General features: G+C 47.4%; 1 protein-coding gene across 1 annotated transcript in view; it reads left to right on the plus strand.

Annotated features, from left to right (window-relative positions):
- Positions 1 to 25,000, plus strand: part of LOC139419358 (protein MTSS 1-like) — a 112,548-nt gene that overhangs the window by 79,101 nt on the left and 8,447 nt on the right. Inside the window, exons 7-11 of the mRNA XM_071169301.1 lie at positions 8,565 to 8,722; positions 9,593 to 9,700; positions 11,340 to 11,437; positions 12,954 to 13,185; positions 24,226 to 24,516. Coding sequence (XP_071025402.1) covers positions 8,565 to 8,722; positions 9,593 to 9,700; positions 11,340 to 11,437; positions 12,954 to 13,185; positions 24,226 to 24,516 — 887 coding nt within the window. The remainder of the gene's footprint in view (positions 1 to 8,564; positions 8,723 to 9,592; positions 9,701 to 11,339; positions 11,438 to 12,953; positions 13,186 to 24,225; positions 24,517 to 25,000) is intronic.

A 25,000-nucleotide genomic window follows, 5' to 3' on the forward strand; every position in this document is an offset into this window, starting at 1 on the left:
GAGAACACACACACACTAATCATTATCTGTGGAGGTGGAGAACACACACACACTAATCATTATCTGTGGAGGTGGAGAACACACACACACTCATCATTATCTGTGGAGGTGGAGAACACACACACACTAATCATTATCTGTGGAGGTGGAGAACACACACACACACTAATCATTATCTGTGGAGGTGGAGAACACACACACACTAATCATTATCTGTGGAGGTGGAGAACACACACACACACTAATCATTATCTGTGGAGGTGGAGAACACACACACACACACACACTAATCATTATCTGTGGAGGTGGAGAACACACACCAATCATTATCTGTGGAGGTGGAGAACACACACACACTAATCATTATCTGTGGAGGTGGAGAACACACACACTCATCATTATCTGTGGAGGTGGAGAACACACACACACACTAATCATTATCTGTGGAGGTGGAGAACACACACACACTAATCATTATCTGTGGAGGTGGAGAACACACACACACCAGTCATTAAGACGGAAGGACAAAGTGCTGATGTTCCACTCCACCACTACACCACTCCACCACTCCACCACTCTACCACTACCACTCCACCACTCTACCACTCTACCACTCCACCACTCCACCACTCCACCACTCTACCACTCCACCACTCCACCACTCTACCACTCCACCACTCCACCACTCCACCACTCCACCACTCCACCACTCTCACCACTCTCACCACTCCACCACTCTACCACCCCACCACTCTCACCACTCCACCACTCTCACCACTCCACCACTCCACCACTCTCACCCCCAGTCTTCCCTTATGATTGACAGAGGTCACACACAGCCCTTCACAGCATCAGGACAGGGGTCTGCTCAGCATGTAGAGGAAGCTGGTCTGTTTTCCCAGTCAGGACAGGGATCTGCTCAGCATGTAGATGAAGCTGTGCTGGTCTGTTTTCCCAGTCAGGACAGGGGTCTGCTCAGCATGTAGAGGAAGGTATTTGTTCATATGTAAAAGGCCAATGGAAACAGACATGTACACCACCGTTCAAAAGTTTGGGGTCACTTAGAAATGTCCTTGTTTTTGAAAGAAAAGCAAAAAAAAAATGGCCATTAAAATAACATCAAATTGATCAGAAATACAGTGTAGACATTGTAAATGTTTTAAATGACTATTGTAGCTGGAAACAGCTGATTTTTTTAATGGAATATCTACATAGGCGTACAGAGGCCCATTATCAGCAACCATCACTCCTGTGTTCCAATGGCACGTTGTATTAGCTAATCCAAGTTTATCATTTTAAAAGGCTAATTGATCAATAGAAAACTATTTTGCAATTATGTTAGCACAGTTGAAAACTGTTGTTCTGATTAAAGAAGGGATAAAACTGTCCTTCTTTAGACTAGTTGAGTATTTTGAACATCAGCGTTTGTGTGTTCGATAACAGGCTCAAAATGGCCAGAAACAAAGACCTTTCTTCTGAAACTCGTCAGTCTATTCTTGTTCTGAGAAATGAAGGCTATTCCATGTGAGATATTGCCAAGAAACTGAAGATCTCGTACAACGCTGTGTACTACTCCCTTCACAGAACAGTGCAAACTGGCCCTAACCAGAATAGAAAGAGGAGTGGGAGGCCCCGGTGCACAACTGAACAAGAGGACAAGTACATTAGAGAGTCTAGTTTGAGAAACAGACGCCTCACAAGTCCTCAACTGATAGCTTCGTTAAATAGTACCAGCAAAAACACCAGTCTCAACGTCAACAGTGAAGAGGCGACTCCGGGATGCTGGCCTTCTAGGTAGAGTTGCAAAGAAAAAGCCATATCTCAGACTGGCCAATAAAAAGCCATATCTCAGACTGGCCAATAAAAAGCCATATCTCAGACTGGCCAATAAAAAGCAAAACAATTAAGACGGGCAAAAGAACAGAGACACTGGACAGAGGAACAAGGACATTTATAAGTGACCCCAAACTTTTGAAAGGTAGCGTGTGTGTTTTAGTTGTCTTCCTTGGAGAGAGGGCTGCTCTACTCACCTGGAACCTATGTTGTTTGGTATGATGTTTTCAACAGGCCCCAGACTTAGAGGGACAACTGGGATTCTGGGACATTTTATCAGTCAAATGAAGATAAGGGACTGAGGATAATCTCAGACTTGGAGGGAGGGGGGGGGGGCGAGAGGTAATGTACAGAGCTAACAGTAACAGAGAGGGAATGGACTCACAACTGCAGCCTCTCACTGAATATTTATGATTTCATACTGTATCGTATGAAAGGAGTTCACTCTCTAGTTGAATATTTATGATTCTATACTGTTGTTCACTCTAGTTTAATATTTATGATTCTATGCTGTACCGTATGAGGGGAGTTCTCTCTAGTTTAATATTTATGATTTCATACTGTAGTTCACTCTAGTTTAATATTTATGATTTCATACTGTAGTTCACTCTAGTTTAATATTTATGATTCTATGCTGTACCGTATGAGGGGAGTTCTCTCTAGTTTAATATTTATGATTTCATACTGTAGTTCACTCTAGTTTAATATTTATGATTTCATACTGTAGTTCACTCTAGTTTAATATTTATGATTCTATACTGTAGTTCTCTCTAGTTTAATATTTATGATTCTATACTGTAGTTCTCTCTAGTTGTGGCCTCATTTCATCTGATGGAAGAGCAGGCGGTGCTGATTAATCAGTTCTAGAGCCTGCAAGCTGCCTTCTGTAACTGACCTATATCTCCAAGGCATCCAGTTTTGACACACATATTGTAACTAATGATCTAGTATGAGTTTCTCCTCTCTCTTAGTCCTCAGTTAGCCCCTGGATGAACAACACAGTGTGACAGTGAGACTGTAGTTTCTCCTGTCTCTTAGTCCTCAGTTAGCCCTTGTCCTGTCTGTTCTGCTCTCTGTCTCACTCCCTCCTCCTGTCCTGTCCTCCCTCATCTAGCCCTGTCCTGCCTGTTCTGCTCTCTGTCTCATTCCCTCCTCCTGTTCTGTCCTCCCTCATCGTGTCCTGTCCTGTCTGTTCTGCTCTCTGTCTCACTCCCTCCTCCTGTCCTGTCCTCCCTCATCTAGCCCTGTCCTGTCTGTTCTGCTCTCTGTCTCACTCCCTCATCCTGTCCTGTCCTCCCTCATCTAGCCCTGTCCTGTCTGTTCTGCTCTCTGTCTCACTCCCTCCTCCTGTCCTGTCCTCCCCTGTCTATCCCTGTCCTGTCTGTTCTGCTCTCTGTCTCACTCCCTCCTCCTGTTCTGTCCTCCCTCATCTAGCCCTGTCCTGTCTGTTCTGCTCTGTCTCACTCCCTCCTCCTGTCCTGTCTGTTCTGCTCTCTGTCTCACGCCCTCCTCCTGTCCTGTCCTCCCTCATCTAGCCCTGTCCTGTCTGTTCTGCTCTGTCTCACTCCCTCCTCCTGTCCTGTCTGTTCTGCTCTGTCTCACTCCCTCCTCCTGTCCTGTCTGTTCTGCTCTCTGTCTCACTCCCTCCTCCTGTCCTGTCCTCCCTCATCTAGCCCTGTCCTGTCTACTCTGCTCTCTGTCTCACTCCCTCCTCCTGTCCTGTCCTCCCTCATCTAGCCCTGTTCTGTCTGCTCTGCTCTCTGTCTCACTCCCTCCTCCTGTCCTGTCCTCCCTCATATAGCCCTGTCCTGTCTGTTCTGCTCTCTGTCTCACTCCCTCCTCCTGTCCTGTCCTCCCTCATCTAGCCCTGTCCTGTCTGTTCTGCTCTCTGTCTCACTCCCTCCTCCTGTCCTGTCTGTTCTGCTCTCTGTCTCACTCCCTCCTCCTGTCCTGTCTGTTCTGCTCTCTGTCTCACTCCCTCCTCCTGTCCTGTCCTCCCCTGTCTGGCCCTGCCCTGTCTGTTCTGCTCTATCTCACTCCCTCCTCCTGTCCTGTCCTCCCCTGTCTGTTATCAAACCAATGTGATAAACTCTCCAACCCTCTGCCCACATGTTGTCTGGCTAGTCTGAAAGCTCTGCCAGAGGAGGGAATGGGTGTACAGGGTGACTGGGTTCCTACCAACTGTCTGTTAGATACTGTGTTTGAGGCATTGCAGTAGCATGAACTTCTGATGCATGTTATCTAATGAATTATTGTCAGAGATTCATTCCTGTCCCAATGTTTGTGCCACGATAGGGTCTTGTGTGGGTATGGTTTGATATGGTATGTTATGGTATGGTATGGGTATGGTTTGGGTTGGTATGGGTTGGTATGGTATGGGTTGGTATGGTTTGGGTTGGTATGGTTTGGGTTGGTATGGGTTGGTATGGTTTGGGTTGGTATGGGTTTGGTATGGTATGGGTTGGTATGGTATGGGTTGGTATGGTTTGGATTGGTATATTTTGGTATGGTTTGGTATGGTTCGGTATGGTTTGGTATGGTATGGGTTGGTATGGTTTGGGTTGGTATGGTTTGGTTTGGTATGGGTTGGTATGGTATGGGTTGGTATGGTTTGGGTTGGTATGGTTTGGTATGGGTTGGTATGGGTTGGTATGGTTTGGGCTGGTATGGTATGGTTTGGGTTGGTATGGTATGTTTCGGTATAGTTTGGTATGGTTTGGGCTGGTATGGTATGGTTTCGGTATGGTTTGGGCTGGTATGGTATGTTTCGGTATGGTTTGGTATGGTTTGGTATGGTATGGTTTAGGTAGGTATGGTTTGGTATGTTTCGGTATGGTTTGGTATGTTTTGGTATGGTTTGGGTTGGTATTGTTTGGGTTAGTATGGTATGTTTCGGTATGGTTTGGTATGGTATAGTATGTTTCGGTATGGTTTGGTATGGTATGGCATGTTTCGGTATGGTTTGGTATGGTATGTTTCGGTATGGTATGTTTCGGTATGGTTTGGTATGGTATGGTATGTTTCGGTATGGTATGGTTTGGTATGGTTTGGTATGTTTCGGTATGGTATGGTATGTTTCGGTATGGTTTGGTATGGTATGTTTCGGTATGGTATGTTTCGGTATGGTTTGGTATGGTATGTTTCGGTATGGTATGTTTCGGTATGGTTTTGGTATGGTATGTTTCGGTATGGTTTGGTATGGTATGTTTCGGTATGGTATGTTTCGGTATGGTTTGGTATGGTATTTTTCGGTATGGTTTGGTATGGTATGTTTCGGTATGGTTTGGTATGGTATGTTTCGGTATGGTATGTTTCGGTATGGTTTGGTATGGTATGTTTCGGTATGGTATGTTTCGGTATGGTTTGGTATGGTATGGTATGTTTCGGTATGGTTTGGTATGTTGTCTGTGGCTTCAGGCAGAGGAAGCAGAAATCTGGCCCTCGTCATTGACACAGAGATACAGACATAACAAACACACACACACACACACACACACACACACACACACACACACACACACACACACACACACACACACACACACACACACACACACACACACACACACCCCAACATCCGACTGCCTTAGACACTGTGTAAAAACAGTGCATTCCATGGTCAGAGGGTAACACCAACCAGGGCTGGACTTTTTGACGAGGGCACTTTTCTAAATCCAGGCAGCTCTCATAGAAATCACAGAGTAAATTATATATCTTGTGAAAAGCTTTTATTGGATCCTAGTTGTTATGTAAAAGTATAGAGTCATTTTAACTGTAGGTGTCAGTTTGAGTTCCCAGTTCCGGTCACGCTTCATCTCCTCTGATCGTTTCCCAAAAATCCTGGAACAGTTTAAATAGTTCTATAAACCCAGCATTTCTCCCATATTTCTCAAGAGCGCTGGAACGGCAGCCAAACCAAAATGGGAAAATGTTTGGATTCCTAGATGGAAATATCATCCATCCATTGTGTTAAACGACTACTGGATAATCTTGAGTTTCCCCAAAATGTCTAAGTTACGTTCTCACTGCTCATTGAAGCGCAACGATGCAGTCATACGTTTGACTTACAGTAGCAGCCTATCCTGGTGTTGTCATCCACAAAGCCTCAGGGTCAAACCTCACTGTTGAGAAACAATTTACTTACATTTTCCAGCCTGGTTGGGACCTTGATGGGGTCTAGGAGAGGCTGGTGACAAAAAGTTAGATAATACCCCTGGACGGGCTGGCTGCTTAGGCCGAGTCCAGGAGAGAGAGAGAGAGAGAGAGAGAGAGAGAGAGAGAGAGAGAAGGAGAGAGAGAGAGAAGGAGAGAGAGAGGAGAGATAAAGAGAGAGAGAGACAGAGAAGGAGAGACGGAGAAGGAGAGAGAGAGAGAGAGAGAGAGAGAGAGAGAGAGAGGAGAGAAAGAGAGAGAGAGAGGAGAGAGAAGGAGAGAGCGAGAGAGAGAAGGAGAGAGAGAGAGAGGAGAGAGCGAGAGAGAGAGAGAGAGAGAGAGAGAGAGAGAGAGAGAGAGAGAGGAGAGAGAGAGAAGGAGAGAGCGAGAGACAGAGAAGGAGAGACAGAGAGAGAGAAGGAGAGACAGAGAAGGAGAGAGAGAGCTCAGGGAGGATAGTCTGCCAGTCTTCAAGGACAGGATAAACAACAGAAGCCCAGTAGTGATAAGTTACAATATGACACCATGACCTTTGTCCTCTCATACATCATACCTACATTGCACATGGAATATTCACAAAAGAGCAGACTCCAAGCTAAATCAAGGGCCCTCAAAAACATATTAGTCCCAGGTCTGTGGTGAAGAGCCCCCCAGTGTGATGTGAGTGATGTGTAATGATGGTAGCAGTATATTAACAGTAGGGGTGTGTCCCAGGTCTGTGGTGAAGAGCCCCCCAGTGTGATGTGAGTGATGTGTAATGATAGTACCAGTATATTAACAGTAGCGGGGTGTCCCAGGTCTGTGGTGAAGAGCCCCCCAGTGTGATGTGAGTAATGTGTAATGATAGTAGCAGTATATTAACAGTAGCGATGTGTCCCAGGTCTGTGGTGAAGAGCCCCCCCCCCCTCCCCCAGAGTGATGTGTAATGATGGTAGCAGTATATTAACAGTAGCGGTGTGTCCCAGGTCTGTGGTGAAGAGCCCCCCAGTGTGATGTGAGTAATGTGTAATGATATAGCAGTATATTAACAGTAGCGATGTGTCCCAGTAGTGTGATGTGTAATGACAGTACCAGTATATTAACAGTAGCGGTGTGTCCCAGGTCTGTGGTGAAGAGCCCCCCAGTGTGATGTGTAATGACAGTACCAGTATATTAACAGTAGCGGTGTGTCCCAGGTCTGTGGTGAAGAGCCCCCCAGTGTGATGTGTAATGACAGTACCAGTATATTAACAGTAGCGGTGTGTCCCAGGTCTGTGGTGAAGAGCCCCCCAGTGTGATGTGAGTGATGTGTAATGACAGTACCAGTATATTAACAGTAGCGGTGTGTCCCAGGTCTGTGGTGAAGAGCCCCCCAGTGTGATGTGTAATGACAGTAGCAGTATATTAACAGTAGCGGTGTGTCCCAGGTCTGTGGTGAAGAGCCCCCCAGTGTGATGTGTAATGATAGTAGCAGTATATTAACAGTAGCGGTGTGTCCCAGGTCTGTGGTGAAGAGCCCCCCAGTGTGATGTGTAATGACAGTAGCAGTATATTAACAGTAGCGGTGTGTCTGTGGTGAAGAGCCCCCCAGTGTGATGTGTAATGACAGTACCAGTATATTAACAGTAGCGGTGTGTCCCAGGGCGAGGAGACGTCCAGCCCCAGTGTGATGTGTAATGACAGTACCAGTATATTAACAGTAGCGGTGTGTCTGTGGTGAAGAGCCCCCCAGTGTGATGTGTAATGACAGTAGCAGTATATTAACAGTAGCGGTGTGTCCCAGGGCGAGGAGACGTCCAGCCCCAGTGTGATGTGTAATGACAGTACCAGTATATTAACAGTAGCGGTGTGTCCCAGGTCTGTGTTGAAGAGCCCCCCCAGTGTGATGTGTAATGACAGTACCAGTATATTAACAGTAGCGGTGTGTCCCAGGGCGAGGAGACGTCCAGCCCCAGTGTGATGTGTAATGACAGTACCAGTATATTAACACTAGCGGTGTGTCCCAGGTCTGTGGTGAAGAGCCCCCCAGTGTGATGTGTAATGACAGTACCAGTATATTAACAGTAGCGGTGTGTCCCAGGTCTGTGGTGAAGAGCCCCCCAGTGTGATGTGTAATGACAGTAGCAGTATATTAACAGTAGCGGTGTGTCCCAGGTCTGTGGTGAAGAGCCCCCCCAGTGTGATGTGTAATGACAGTACCAGTATATTAACAGTAGCGGTGTGTCCCAGGTCTGTGGTGAAGAGCCCCCCAGTGTGATGTGTAATGACAGTAGCAGTATATTAACAGTAGCGGTGTGTCCCAGGGCGAGGAGACGTCCAGCCCCAGTGTGATGTGTAATGACAGTACCAGTATATTAACAGTAGCGGTGTGTCCCAGGTCTGTGGTGAAGAGCCCCCCCAGTGTGATGTGTAATGACAGTACCAGTATATTAACAGTAGCGGTGTGTCCCAGGTCTGTGGTGAAGAGCCCCCCAGTGTGATGTGTAATGACAGTAGCAGTATATTAACAGTAGCGATGTGTCCCAGGGCGAGGAGACGTCCAGCCCCAGTGTGATGTGTAATGACAGTAGCAGTATATTAACAGTAGCGATGTGTCCCAGGGCGAGGAGACGTCCAGCCCCAGCTGAACAGTGCCATGCAGGACGTCAGTGATAAATACCTGTTGCTGGAGGAGACGGAGAAACAGGCCGTCAGGAAGGCCCTCGTCGAGGAAAGGAGCAGGTTGTGCACCTTCGTCTCCATGCTACGACCTGTCGTGGTGAGTCATAACATAACACACACACTAACACACACAACACAGAGGTCAGAGGTCAGGCTAATGTCGTGGTGGTGAGTCATAACATAACACACACACAACACAGAGGTCAGAGGTCAGGCTAAGGCCGTGGTGGTGAGTCATAACATAACACACACACTAACACACACAACACAGAGGTCAGAGGTCAGGCTAAGGCCGTGGTGGTGAGTCCGTTGGCAATACACACACCACAAACACAAACACAGAAACCGAAACAGAGCCGTAGGGCCTCACCATGGGAGATGCTGATTCCTCATTAACACCCAGAGGAAATGTTCCTCATTAACACCCAGAGGAAATGTTCTGTTCCTCATTAACACCCAGAGGAGATGTTCTGTTCCTCTTTAACACCCAGAGGAAATGTTCTGTTCCTCATTAACACCCAGAGGAAATGTTCCTCATTAACACCCAGAGGAAATGTTCCTCATTAACACCCAGAGGAAATGTTCCTCATTAACACCCAGAGGAAATGTTCCTCATTAACACCCAGAGGAAATGTTCCTCATTAACACCCAGAGGAAATGTTCTGTTCCTCATTAACACCCAGAGGAAATGTTCCTCATTAACACCCAGAGGAAATGTTCTGTTCCTCATTAACACCCAGAGGAAATGTTCCTCATTAACACCCAGAGGAAATGTTCCTCATTAACACCCAGAGGAAATGTTCCTCATTGACACCCAGAGGAGATGTTCCATAAGAAGCACATTGTTGACGTTTCAGTTTAAGATGTTGTTGTTGTTGTTGTTGTTGTTGTTGTGAGCAGTATGAGTAGGACTGATGACATCACCTGGATAAATGCAGGATCAATAAACACATTGTGATCCTTCCAGGATGAGGAGATCTCCATGCTAGGAGAGGTCACCCACCTCCAGACCATATCTGACGACCTCAAGATGCTGACCATGGACCCTCACAAGCTGCCCCCCGCCAGCGAACAGGTACCGTATCCCTGACCCTAACCCTAACCCTGACCCTGACCCTAACCCTGATCCTGACCCTAACCCTGACCCTAACCCTGATCCTGACCCTGACCCTGACCCTAACCCTGATCCTGACCCTGACCCTAACCCTAAACCCTGATCCTGACCCTAACCCTAACCCTGACCCTGACCCTAACCCTGACCGTATCCCTGACCCTAATCCTAACCCTAACCCTGACCCTGACCTTATCCCTGACCCTACCCTGACCCTAACCCTGACCCTAACCCTGACCCTAACCCTGACCCTGACCGTATCCCTGACCCTAACCCTAACCCTGACCGTATCCCTGACCCTAACCCTAACCCTGACCCTGACCCTAACCCTGATCCTGACCCTGACCCTAACCCTGATCCTGACCCTGACCCAGACCCTAACCCTGATCCTGACCCTGACCCTAACCCTAAACCCTGATCCTGACCCTAACCCTAACCCTGACCCTAAACCCTGACCGTATCCCTGACCCTAATCCTAACCCTAACCCTGACCCTGACCCTAACCCTGACCCTGACCGTATCCCTGACCCTAACCCTGACCCTTACCGTATCCCTGACCCTAACCCTAACCCTGACCGTATCCCTGACCCTAACCCTAACCCTGACCCTAACCCTGACCCTAACCCTGACCCTAACCCTGACCCTGACCGTATCCCTGACCCTAACCCTAACCCTGACCGTATCCCTGACCCTAACCCTAACCCTGACCGTATCCCTGACCCTAACCCTGACCATATCCCTGACCCTAACCCTAACCCTGACCGTATCCCTGACCCTAACCCTAACCCTGACCCTAACCCTGACCCTAACCCTGACCCTAACCCTGACCCTGACCGTATCCCTGAACCTGACCCTAACCCTGACCGTATCCCTGACCCTAACCCTAACCCTGACCGTATCCCTGACCCTAACCCTGACCGTATCCCTGACCCTAACCCTGACCCTAACCCTGACCCTAACCCTGACCCTGACCCTGACCGTATCCCTGAACCTGACCCTAACCCTGACCGTATCCCTGATCCTAACCCTGACCGTATCCCTGATCCTGACCCTAACCCTAACCCTGACCGTATCCCTGACCCTGACCCTAACCCTAACCCTGACCGTATCCCTGACCCTAACCCTGACCCTGACCCTGACCCTGACCCTAACCCTGACCGTATCCCTGACCCTGACCCTGACCGTATCCCTGACCCTGACCCTGACCGTATCCCTGACCCTAACCCTGACCGTATCCCTGACCCTAACCCTGACCCTGACCGTATCCCTGACCCTAACCCTGACCGTATCCCTGACCCTGATCCTAACCCTGATCCTGACCCTGAACCTAACCCTGACCGTATCCCTGACCCTGACCCTAACCCTGACCCTGACCGTATCCCTGACCCTGACCCTGACCGTATCCCTGACCCTGACCGTATCCCTGACCCTAACCCTAACCCTGACCGTATCCCTGACCCTGACCCTAACTCCTCAGACTGCAGGGTTCCATTTCATATCTGTCCCATGTGTTTCCTCCTCAGACTACAGGGTTCCATTTCATATCTGTCCCATATGTTTCCTCCTCAGACACTGATCTGTCATTGTTGTTCTGTCCTGTCAGGTGATTCTGGATCTGAAAGGCTCTGACTATAACTGGTCCTATCAGACTCCTCCCTCCTCCCCCAGCACCACTAGGTCCAGGAAGTCCAGTATGTGCAGGTAGGTGTCCTAGGACCAGAACCGCAGCTTGTCACCTTTATCTATGCAGGGGGGGCCTGTTCAGAACCTTCAGATGGAAATGGGTCATCTCTAGTAGTCCCAGTATGTAGTGGTGTCTTGGACCAGAACCAGACCACATCCTGAATGTTTCACCTTTAACTGAAAAACAACCTTAGACCCATATTCACACAGAGATCTGATCTAGGATCAGTTTTGCCTAAATTTGACATATTGAAACAATTATATAGACAGTGGGGAACTGATCCTACTCTTCGACGCCCTGATGAAGACAGACCCCGCCCCCCAGTGGTGGGTAGAGGAACTGCAGCCGTTTGTGATGTCATATCACACTGCCCATTCTCTTCACCTACTTGTTTCCTGGGGGAATTGAAGATAGTTAATTCATTTCACCCAGACTTGTAAATATATCATTGCGTGTGTTATGAATGTAGACATTTCAATATGAAATGTCATTGTAACTTCAACCTTCCAGCTGTTTCTATAGAATATGACTCATAATAAACCCCCCCCTCCACCTCGTGTCTTTCCGTACATGGTTGTTGTTGTCGTCACACTGGTTGGGTTTGTAAAACACTTTGTGCTGTGATGCCTGCCTTGTTTTCATCTTGTGATGCATTTGACTTTCTTTTTCATCATTTTAATTCCAGTTGTTGGATCCACAGATCCTAGTTAAAATGTCACTGTTGATGCTCGGTCAATGGACCCAATGATAAAGGCACATGGCGACCACAGTCCAACTTGCTTGTAGTTGCACTGAGCATGATACACGTTGATATATATATATATGTATATATAAATATATATAATATATATATATATATATATATATATATATATATTGTGGTAACGTTTATTATGATTTCATGCCTGGTTGTTTTAATGTTTTAATTGGACTGGTTTGTTCACAGTCACTGCCTGCTGCATTGGTTTGGAGTGTTAACCCATTCACTGTCTGTCTGTCTCCCTCTGTCTGTCTCTCACCCTCCTGCCTGTCTGTCTGTCTCCCTCTGTCTGTCTGTCTGTCTGTCTCCCTCTGTCTGTCTCTCACCCTCCTGCCTGTTTGTCTGTCTGTCTGTCTGTCTGTCTCTCACCCTCTGCCTGTCTGTCTGTCTGTCTCTGTCTGTCTGTCTGTCTGTCTCCTGCCTGTTTGTCTGTCTGTCTCTGTCTGTCTGTCTGTCACCCTCCTGTCTGTCTGTCTGTCTGTCTGTCTGTCTGTCTGTCTCTGTCTGTCTGTCTGTCTCTGTCTGTCTGTCTGTCTGTCTGTCTCTGTCTGTCTGTCTGTCTGTCTGTCTGTCTGTCTGTCTGTCTGTCTGTCTGTCTGTCTGTCTGTCTCTCCACCTGTCTGTCTGTCTGTCTGTCCACCCGTCTGTCTGTCTCTCCACCTGTCTGTCTGTCCGTCCGTCCGTCTGTCTGTCTCTCCACGCGTCTGTCTGTTTGTCTTTCTGTCTGTCTCTCCACCTGTCTGTCTGTCTCTCCACCCGTCTCACCCTAACAGCAGTCTGAACAGCGTAAACAGTAGTGACTCTCGCTCCAGCGGCACATCCCACTCTCACTCCCCTTCCTCCTCCTCCTGCTCCTCCCACTACGGCTACCGTAGCTCCACCCTGCCCCAGCAGGCCGCGGCACGACTGTCTTCCATGTCCTCCCATGACTCAGGATTCATCTCCCAGCCAGACACCTACACCTCCAAGTCACCATCACCCATGCCCCAGGAAACACTGCCGCAGGTAAGACTACACTACAGTACACTACATTACAGTACACTACACTACACTACTCTACACTACAGTACAGTACACTACACTACAGTACACTACACTACACTACAGTACACTACAGTACAGTACACTACACTACAGTACACTACACTACACTACTCTACACTACAGTACAGTACACTACACTACAGTACTGTACAGTACAGTACACTACACTACTGTACACTACAGTACAGTACACTACACTACACTACTCTACACTACAGTACAGTACACTACACTACAGTACACTACACTACATTACAGTACACTACACTACAGTACACTACAGTACAGTACACTACACTACAGTACTGTACAGTACAGTACACTACACTACAGTACACTACAGTACACTACACTACACTACTCTACACTACAGTACACTAAACTACACTGCAGTACAGTACACTACAGTACACACAGTACAGTACACTACACTACAGTACACTACAGTACAGTACAGTACACTACATTACAGTACACTACAGTACACTACACTACAGTACACTACAGTACACTACACTACAGTACAGTAGAGTACACTACACTACAGTACACTAAACTACACTACACTACAGTACACTACAGTACAGTACACTACAGTACACTACACTACAGTACAATACACTACAGTACACTACACTACAGTACACTACACTACAGTACAGTACACTACAGTACACTACACTACAGTACACTACAGTACACTACAGTACACTACAGTACACTACAGTACACTACAGTACACTACACTACAGTACACTAAACTACACTACAGTACACTACACTACAATACACTACAGTACACTAAACTACACTACAGTACACTACACTACACTACACTACACTACACTACCAAGTGGTAAGACCCTACTACACTGGACTCTTTACCCTGAGATTAAACCTTCATATCTTCTGGAAGTGTATGGACAGTTTAGTTTTCGGCAGTGTCCTGTCCCAGACTAACTGTATACGTCAACAATACATATATTATGATCGATTGGTCCTCAAGTGACCTTTGACTTCCTTATACATCAAATATGAGAGACACTAGCCATCCCAGGTTGCTAGGATACCCTGCTCCTGAGGAGAGGGGCTTGGGGGAGGTCAGTAACTGGGCTGGCTGTTCTACAGACCAGTCCTGTCAGTACCTCAGCTGAACTACCAGAGTCCTGTTGGGAGGTCAGTAACTGGGCTGGCTGTTCTACAGACCAGTCCTGTCAGTACCTCAGCTGAGCTACCAGAGTCCTGTTGGGAGGTCAGTAACTGGGCTGACTGTTCTACAGACCAGTCCTGTCAGTACCTCAGCTGAACTACCAGAGTCCTGTTGGGAGGTCAGTAACTGGGCTGGCTGTTCTACAGACCAGTCCTGTCAGTACCTCAGCTGAACTGCCAGAGTCCTGTTGGGAGGTCAGTAACTGGGCTGGCTGTTCTACAGAACAGTCCTGTCAGTACCTCAGCTGAACTACCAGAGTCCTGTTGGGAGGTCAGTAACTGGGCTGGCTGTTCTACAGACCAGTCCTGTCAGTACCTCAGCTGAGCCAGCAGAGTCCTGTTGGGAGGTCAGTAACTGGGCTGGCTGTTCTACAGACCATTAGTCTACAGACTATTATAGTAGTCATAAAACCTCCTGATATTATGGTCAGGGGAGAGGTTGGTCCAGAAGACTACAGGTTCAGACAAGGTTGACCACATGAGCAGGCCTTGGTGTTCACCCCTGGAGTCTATTGGTCATGATGGGGAGCCCTAACCCTGATCACAAACCATCCTGGCTCAGTCCAAGGGGTGGCAGGTAGCCTAGTGGTTAGAGTGTCAGTCTATACTGTCAGTCTATAGTAGTAACCGAAAGGTTGCAAGATCGAATCCCCGAGCTGACAAGGTAAAAATCTGTTGTTCTGCCCCTGAACAAGGCAGTTAACCCACTGTCTGTCATTCTAAATAAGAATTTGTTCTTAACTGACTTACCTAGTTAAATAAAGGTTAAATAAAAAGTGGCTTTCAGAGGGTCTAATTAACCCTCAATCCCTCAATTTAGCTCCTCACCCACTCTGCTTTGGGACTACCTGGAATAGAGGGATGGAACTCAGTTATAGTTGAGGTTCGTTACAACTCCTTACAAGGCCAACTTCCAGTCCAGAGTAGAGTCCCCACTTCCTCTGTCAGGTCACTGTCAGTCTAGAGTAGAGTACTTCCTCTGTTAGGTCACTGTCAGTCTATAGTAGAGTTCCTTCCTCTGTCAGGTCACTGTCAGTCAGTCCCCACTTCCTCTGTTAGGTCACTGTCAGTCTAGAGTAGAGTCCCCACTTCCTCTGTTAGGTCACTGTCAGTCTATAGTAGAGTCCCCACTTCCTCTGTTAGGTCACTGTCAGTCTAGAGTAGAGTCCCCACTTCCTCTGTTAGGTCACTGTCAGTCTAGAGTAGAGTCCCCACTTCCTCTGTTAGGTCACTGTCAGTCTAGAGTAGAGTCCCCACTTCCTCTGTTAGGTCACTGTCAGTCTAGAGTAGAGTCCCCACTTCCTCTGTTAGGTCACTGTCAGTCTAGAGTAGAGTTCCTTCCTCTGTTAGGTCACTGTCAGTCTAGAGTAGAGTCCCCACTTCCTCTGTTAGGTCACTGTCAGTCTATAGTAGAGTCCCCACTTCCTCTGTTAGGTCACTGTCAGTCCAGAGTAGAGTCCCCACTTCCTCTGTTAGGTCACTGTCAGTCTGTAGTAGAGTCCCCACTTCCTCTGTTAGGTCACTGTCAGTCTATAGTAGAGTCCCCACTTCCTCTGTTAGGTCACTGTCAGTCCAGAGTAGAGTCCCCACTTCCTCTGTTAGGTCACTGTCAGTCTGTAGTAGAGTCCCCACTTCCTCTGTTAGGTCACTGTCAGTCCAGAGTAGAGTCCCCACTTCCTCTGTTAGGTCACTGTCAGTCTATAGTAGAGTCCCCACTTCCTCTGTTAGGTCACTGTCAGTCTAGAGTAGAGTCCTCCTTCCTCTGTTAGGTCACTGTCAGTCTAGAGTAGAGTTCCTCCTTCCTCTGTTAGGTCACTGTCAGTCTAGAGTAGAGTTCCGCCTTCCTCTGTTAGGTCACTGTCAGTCTAGAGTAGAGTTCCTCCTTCCTCTGTTAGGTCACTGTCAGTCTAGAGTAGAGTTCCTTCCTCTGTTAGGTCACTATCAGTCTAGAGTAGAGTTCCTTCCTCTGTCAGGTCACTGTCAGTCTATAGTAGAGTCCCCACTTCCTCTGTTAGGTCACTGTCAGTCTATAGTAGAGTCCCCACTTCCTCTGTTAGGTCACTGTCAGTCTAGAGTAGAGTCCCCACTTCCTCTGTTAGGTCACTGTCAGTCTATAGTAGAGTCCCCACTTCCTCTGTTAGGTCACTGTCAGTCTAGAGTAGAGTCCTCACTTCCTCTGTTAGGTCACTGTCAGTCTAGAGTAGAGTTCCTTCCTCTGTTAGGTCACTGTCAGTCTAGAGTAGAGTTTCCTTCCTCTGTTAGGTCACTGTCAGTCTAGAGTAGAGTTCCTCCTTCCTCTGTTAGGTCACTGTCAGTCTAGAGTAGAGTTCCTCCTTCCTCTGTTAGGTCACTGTCAGTCTAGAGTAGAGTTCCTCCTTCCTCTGTTAGGTCACTGTCAGTCTAGAGTAGAGTTCCTCCTTCCTCTGTTAGGTCACTGTCAGTCTAGAGTAGAGTTCCTCCTTCCTCTATTAGGTCACTGTCAGTCTAGAGTAGAGTCCCCACTTCCTCTGTTAGGTCACTGTCAGTCTATAGTAGAGTCCCCACTTCCTCTGTTAGGTCACTGTCAGTCTATAGTAGAGTCCCCACTTCCTCTGTTAGGTCACTGTCAGTCTATAGTAGAGTCCCCACTTCCTCTGTTAGGTCACTGTCAGTCTAGAGTAGAGTCCCCACTTCCTCTGTTAGGTCACTGTCAGTCTATAGTAGAGTCCCCACTTCCTCTGTTAGGTCACTGTCAGTCTAGAGTAGAGTTCCTCCTTCCTCTGTTAGGTCACTGTCAGTCTAGAGTAGAGTCCTCCTTCCTCTGTTAGGTCACTGTCAGTCTAGAGTAGAGTTCCTTCCTCTGTCAGGTCACTGTCAGTCTAGTAGAGTTCCTTCCTCTGTCAGGTCACTGTCAGTCTAGAGTAGAGTTCCTTCCTCTGTTAGGTCACTGTCAGTCTAGAGTAGAGTTCCTTCCTCTGTCAGGTCACTGTCAGTCTATAGTAGAGTTCCTTCCTCTGTTAGGTCACTGTCAGTCTAGAGTAGAGTTCCTTCCTCTGTTAGGTCACTGTCAGTCTAGACTAGAGTTCCTTCCTCTGTTAGGTCACTGTCAGTCTAGAGTAGAGTTCCTTCCTCTGTTAGGTCACTGTCAGTCTATAGTAGAGTTCCTTCCTCTGTCAGGTCACTGTCAGTCTATAGTAGAGTTCCTTCCTCTGTCAGGTCACTGTCAGTCTAGAGTAGAGTTCCTTCCTCTGTTAGGTCACTATCAGTCTAGAGTAGAGTTCCTTCCTCTGTCAGGTCACTGTCAGTCTATAGTAGAGTTCCTTCCTCTGTCAGGTCACTGTCAGTCTAGAGTAGAGTTCCTTCCTCTGTTAGGTCACTGTCAGTCTAGAGTAGAGTTCCTTCCTCTGTTAGGTCACTGTCAGTCTAGAGTAGAGTTCCTTCCTCTGTTAGGTCACTATCAGTCTAGAGTAGAGTTCCTTCCTCTGTCAGGTCACTGTCAGTCTAGAGTAGAGTTCCTTCCTCTGTTAGGTCACTGTCAGTCTAGAGTAGAGTTCCTCCTTCCTCTGTTAGGTCACTGGTCAGTCTAGAGTAGAGTTCCTTCCTCTGTTAGGTCACTGTCAGTCTAGAGTAGAGTTTCTCCTTCCTCTGTTAGGTCACTGTCAGTCTATAGTAGAGTTCCCACTTCCTCTGTTAGGTCACTATCAGTCTAGAGTAGAGTTTCCTCTGTTAGGTCACTGTCAGTCTATAGTAGAGTTCCTTCCTCTGTTAGGTCACTGTCAGTCTATAGTAGAGTTCCTTCCTCTGTTAGGTCACTCTGTTAGGTCACTGTCAGTCTAGAGTAGAGTTCCTTCCTCTGTTAGGTCACTGTCAGTCTAGAGTAGAGTTCCTCCTTCCTCTGTTAGGTCACTGTCAGTCTATAGTAGAGTTCCTCCTTCCTCTGTTAGGTCACTGTCAGTCTAGAGTAGAGTTCCTCCTTCCTCTGTTAGGTCACTGTCAGTCTATAGTAGAGTTCCTTCCTCTGTTAGGTCACTGTCAGTCTAGAGTAGAGTTCCTTCCTCTGTTAGGTCACTGTCAGTCTAGAGTAGAGTTCCTTCCTCTGTTAGGTCACTGTCAGTCTAGAGTAGAGTTCCTTCCTCTGTTAGGTCACTGTCAGTCTATAGTAGAGTTCCTTCCTCTGTCAGGTCACTGTCAGTCTAGAGTAGAGTTCCTTCCTCTGTTAGGTCACTGTCAGTCTAGAGTAGAGTTCCTTCCTCTGTTAGGTCACTGTCAGTCTATAGTAGAGTTCCTTCCTCTGTTAGGTCACTGTCAGTCTATAGTAGAGTTCCTTCCTCTGTTAGGTCACTGTCAGTCTATAGTAGAGTTCCTTCCTCTGTTAGGTCACTGTCAGTCTAGAGTAGAGTTCCTTCCTCTGTTAGGTCACTGTCAGTCTAGAGTAGAGTTCCTCCTTCCTCTGTTAGGTCACTGTCAGTCTAGAGTAGAGTTTCTCCTTCCTCTGTTAGGTCACTGTCAGTCTAGAGTAGAGTTTCTCCTTCCTCTGTTAGGTCACTGTCAGTCTAGAGTAGAGTTCCTCCTTCCTCTATTAGGTCACTGTCAGTCTAGAGTAGAGTTCCTTCCTCTATTAGGTCACTGTCAGTCTAGAGTAGAGTTCCTTCCTCTGTTAGGTCACTGTCAGTCTAGAGTAGAGTTCCTTCCTCTGTTAGGTCACTGTCAGTCTAGAGTAGAGTCCCCACTTCCTCTGTCAGGTCACTGTCAGTCTAGAGTAGAGTTCCTTCCTCTATTAGGTCACTGTCAGTCTAGAGTAGAGTTCCTTCCTCTGTTAGGTCACTGTCAGTCTAGAGTAGAGTTCCTTCCTCTGTTAGGTCACTGTCAGTCTAGAGTAGAGTTCCTTCCTCTGTTAGGTCACTGTCAGTCTAGAGTAGAGTTCCCACTTCCTCTGTTAGGTCACTGTCAGTCTAGAGTAGAGTTCCCACTTCCTCTGTTAGGTCACTGTCAGGCTATAGTAGAGTTCCTTCCTCTGTTAGGTCACTGTACTGAATATGGTCTCAGAGTGACAACCACTAATACTGCCGCACCGCTACCCCATAGAAAACCCCCAGGAGAATACTACTCCATAGAAAACCCCCAGGAGAATACTACTCCATAGAAAACCCCCAGGAGAATACTACTCCATAGAAAACCCCCAGGAGAATACTACTCCATAGAAAACCAGCAGGAGAATACTACTCCATAGAAAACCCCCAGGAGAATACTACTCCATAGAAAACCCCCAGGAGAATACTACTCCATAGAAAACCCCCAGGAGAATACTACTCCATAGAAAACCACCAGGAGAATACTACTCCATAGAAAACCCCCAGGAGAATACTACTCCATAGAAAACCCCCAGGAGAATACTACTCCATAGAAAACCCCCAGGAGAATACTACTCCATAGAAAACCACCAGGAGAATACTACTCCATAGAAAACCCCCAGGAGAATACTACTCCATAGAAAACCCCCAGGAGAATACTACTCCATAGAAAACCCCCAGGAGAATACTACTCCATAGAAAACCACCAGGAGAATACTACTCCATAGAAAAACCACCAGGAGAATACTACTCCATAGAAAACCCCCAGGAGAATGCTACTCCATAGAAAACCCCCAGGAGAATACTACTCCATAGAAAACCCCCAGGAGAATACTACTCCATAGAAAACCCCCAGGAGAATACTACTCCATAGAAAACCAGCAGGAGAATACTACTCCATAGAAAACCCCCAGGAGAATACTACTCCATAGAAAACCCCCAGGAGAATACTACTCCATAGAAAACCCTCAGGAGAATATTACTCTATAGAAAACCCCCAGGAGAATACTACTCCATAGAAAACCCCCAGGAGAATACTACTCCATAGAAAACCCCCAGGAGAATACTACTCCTGGGCTTTCTGTGTCTGGCTTTAAACTCTTTAACCATGATGCTTAGTACCAGACTGTCTATCTGCTTCCCCCTCTGCTGTCCACAAGGACAGTTAATGCTAAATGATATCTATCCTCTGACTCACCTCTCTGCTTTGTTTCACTTCAGCTAATTCCCCCCTGAATCTCGGTGCTAACCTCCCTGCTGGCAGGGAACTGTTGTTTTTAAACGTGCTGATGCAGCTCACTGACTGATTGATGCCTTCTGACGTCTTCCCTGCTGTTCTGTCTTTATGTGCTGGCTACAATACACGCCTTCCTCTCCCTTATGTGTTCTATTCCGGTGTGACTGTCTGTGACTGTCTGTGACTGTCTGTGACTGTCTGTGACTGTCTGTGGCCATGTTTGACGGTCTGTGACTGTGTGTGACTGTCTGTGACCGTATTTGACCGTCTGTGACTGTGACTGTGTGTGACTGTCTGTGACTGTCTGTGACTGTCTGTGACTGTGTGTGACTGTGTGTGACTGTGTGTGACTGTCTGTGACTGTCTGTGACCGTCTGTGACTGTCTGTGGCCATATGTGACTGTCTGTGACTGTCTGTGACTGTCTGTGACTGTCTGTGACTGTCTGTGGCCATGTTTGACGGTCTGTGACTGTGTGTGACTGTCTGTGACCATATTTGACCGTCTGTGACTGTGTGTGACTGTGTGTGACGGTCTGTGACGGTCTGTGTCTGTCTGTGACTGTCTGTGACTGTCTGTGACTGTCTGTGACCATATTTGACCGTATGTGACTGTCTGTGACTGTCTGTGACTGTCTGTGGCCATGTTTGACGGTCTGTGACTGTGTGTGACTGTGTGTGACTGTGTGTGACTGTGTGTGACTGTCTGTGACTGTGTGTGACTGTCTGTGACCATATTTGACCGTCTGTGACTGTCTGTGACTGTGTGTGACTGTGTGTGACTGTCTGTGACGGTCTGTGACTGTCTGTGACTGTGACTGTGTGTGACTGTCTGTGACTGTGACTGTCTGTGACTGTCTGTGACTGTCTGTGACCGTCTGTGACTGTGTGTGACCGTCTGTGACTGTGTGTGACTGCGTGTATGTTCATATCCGGTCATCTTTTAACCCTACACTGAACTCAAACTCCTCTCTTTTTTTTAACACCAAAACTCTCTGCTCCCGTCTTGTGCTCGTCCTCTGTCGTGTCTGTCTGCCTCCACCCAACCTGCCGTTCCTCCAGCCTTGCTCCAGCTCTGGCTCGTCTGAGGCCTCTGACACCTGCCAGTCAGTCAGTGAGTGCAGCTCTCCCACCTCAGGAGGGCCTCTGGCTGCAGTTGACAAGGTGAAATACTCCCTCCCTCCCTCCTTTGAGAGGAAGCACCCCCCCTGCCCTCTCATGATAGATACCCTACCCCTCGTCCCCTCTCATGATAGATACCCTAACCCTCGTCCCCTCTCATGATAGATACCCTACCCCTCGTCCCCTCTCATGATAGATACCCTACCCCTCGTCCCCTCTCATGATAGATACCCTACCCCTCGTCCCCTCTCATGATAGATACCCTACCCCTCGTCTCCTCTCATCATAGATACCCTACCCCTCGTCCCCTCTCATGATAGATACCCTACCCCTCGTCCCCTCTCATGATAGATACCCTACCCCTCGTCCTCTCTCATGATAGATACCCTACCCCTCGTCCCCTCTCATGATAGATACCCTACCCCTCGTCCCCTCTCATGATAGATACCCTACCCCTCGTCCCCTCTCGTGATAGATACCCTACCCCTCGTCCCCTCTCGTGATAGATACCCTACCCCTCGTCCCCTCTCGTGATAGATACCCTACCCCTCGTCCCCTCTCGTGATAGATACCCTACCCCTCGTCCCCTCTCGTGATAGATACCCTACCCATCGTCCCCTCTCGTGATAGATACCCTACCCATCGTCCCCTCTCGTGATAGATACCCTACCCCTCGTCCCCTCTCATGATAGATACCCTACCCCTCGTCCCCTCTCATGATAGATACCCTACCCCTCGTCCCCTCTCATGATAGATACCCTACCCCTCGTCCCCTCTCATGATAGATACCCTACCCCTCGCCCCCTCTCATGATAGATACCCTACCCCTCGTCCCCTCTCATGATAGATACCCTACCCCTCGTCCCCTCTCATGATAGATACCCTACCCCTCGTCCCCTCTCATGATAGATACCCTACCCCTCGTCCCCTCTCATGATAGATACCCTACCCCTCGTCCCCTCTCATGATAGATACCCTACCCCTCGTCCCCTCTCATGATAGATACCCTACCCCTCGTCCCCTCTCGTGATAGATACCCTACCCCTCGTCCCCTCTCGTGATAGATACCCTACCCCTCGTCCCCTCTCATGATAGATACCCTACCCCTCGTCCCCTCTCATGATAGATACCCTACCCCTCGTCCCCTCTCATGATAGATACCCTACCCCTCGTCTCCTTGCTGTGGCCCTTATTCTAGATTCTCCTCACAGGAACCATCGTGTTCACCTTCTCCACACCCCTCTACCCCATCCAGGTGTTCCACCCACAGCTTCCTTTCACCTGTCTCTGATCGCTGCTGTTTCGTATCCAGTCTCATGGGTCGTCATGGTCGTTCACATACATTTCAGAATTCAGAACCGCGGTCCGGTTTGTCAATCAGGCAGGATTCATTTTCTTAGTTTACTCCTTTTGTTTATTTGTTCTTCCGAAATGTTGACTTATTTGTATTTCATTCATCAACTTTTATCTTGTGTTTCTGATTGTGTTGTTTTATTATCCTGACCCTATTGTGTTGGTTTATTATCCTGACCCTATTGTCCTGACCCTATTTTGTTGGTTTATTATCCTGACCCTATTGTGTTGTTTTATTATCCTGACCCTATTGTGTTGGTTTATTATCCTGACTCTATTGTCCTGACCCTATTGTGTTGGTTTATTATCCTGACCCTATTGTGTTGGTTTATTATCCTGACCCTATTGTGTTGGTTTATTATCCTGACCCTATTGTGTTGGTTTATTATCCTGACCCTATTGTGTCGGTTTATTATCCTGACCCTATTGTGTTGTTTTATTATCCTGACCCTATTGTGTTGGTTTATTATCCTGACTCTATTGTCCTGACCCTATTGTGTTGTTTTATTATCCTGACCCTATTGTGTTGGTTTATTATTCTGACCCTGACCCTATTTTGTTGGTTTATTATCCTGACCCTATTGTGTTGTTTTATTGGTCCTGACCCTATTGTGTTGGTTTATCCTGACCCTATTGTGTTGGTTTATTATCCTGACCCTATTGTGTTGGTTTATTATCCTGACCCTATTGTGTTGGTTTATTATCCTGACCCTATTGTGTTGGTTTATTATCCTGACCCTATTGTGTCGGTTTATTATCCTGACCCTATTGTGTTGTTTTATTATCCTGACCCTATTGTGTTGGTTTATTATCCTGACTCTATTGTCCTGACCCTATTGTGTTGGTTTATTATCCTGACCCTATTGTGTTGTTTTATTATCCTGACCCTATTGTGTTGGTTTATTATCCTGACCCTATTGTGTTGGTTTATTATCCTGACCCTATTGTGTTGGTTTATTATCCTGACCCTATTGTGTTGGTTTATTATCCTGACCCTATTGTGTTGGTTTATTATCCTGACCCTATTGTGTTGGTTTATTATCCTGACCCTATTGTGTTGGTTTATTATCCTGACCCTATTGTGTTGTTTTATTATCCTGACCCTATTGTTTTGTTTTATTATCCTGACCCTATTGTGTTGGTTTTTATAATTTGACAAATTTCTCAAATTTTGTGTTTTTATGTTTGTTTGTTTGTTTGTTTGTTTGTTTGTTTGTTTGTTTGTGTCATTCCGTTCCCCTGCTCATGCTCAGTTGTCTAACGGGTATGACCACTACGGGGATCACCATCATTCAGACTCTTCATACCTGATGGGAGGGGGCTCAGGCCTGGGGGGGTCCTACCTGATGGGAGGGGGCTCAGGCCTGGTGGGTTCCTACCCCCTCTTCCCTCCCTCCTCCCATTCCACCTCCATCACCTCCTCCTCCTCCTCCTGTCCGTCCCAGTCGTGGTCCAGGCCGGGCTCGGCCCTGCTACCTGACTACCCTCATTACTGCACCCTGGGGCCTAACATGGTCCCCACCTCTAAAGTCCCCAGCTGGAAGGTTTGTTTGTTGGTTCAGTCCTCCTCCTCATCATGTCCTGACTCCTTGTGTTCCTGAAACATCAACATCCTGTCATTACGTAGGACCCTCTGAATGACTATGATATTATTACTATGTTACAGTCAGATTGAAAAAGGACTGTGGGACGATATACTGCATCGTCTTCTACGCGTTTCATTGGTAGATTTCAGATGTGTTCCTGCAGAAGATGTATTTGAAGATGGTGATAATAGTTCAGAATCCCCGGCTGACAGGATCTTCAGAGGCCCATGATTAAAGAGCACAGCTAGGGATACCAACCTCTGTGTGGAGGAGGTGAACTCAGCTATGTATCCTGTAGGACTGGTTAGAGGAGGTGAACTCAGCTATATTTCTGTATCCTGTAGGACTGGGTAGAGGAGGTTAACTCAGCTATGTTTCTGTATCCTGTAGGACTGGGTAGAGGAGGTTAACTATCCTGTAGGACTGGGTAGAGGAGCTATAT

The sequence above is a fragment of the Oncorhynchus clarkii genome, chromosome 2 (genome assembly GCF_045791955.1).
Source record: "Oncorhynchus clarkii lewisi isolate Uvic-CL-2024 chromosome 2, UVic_Ocla_1.0, whole genome shotgun sequence".
Classification (NCBI taxonomy): Eukaryota; Metazoa; Chordata; class Actinopteri; order Salmoniformes; family Salmonidae; genus Oncorhynchus; species Oncorhynchus clarkii.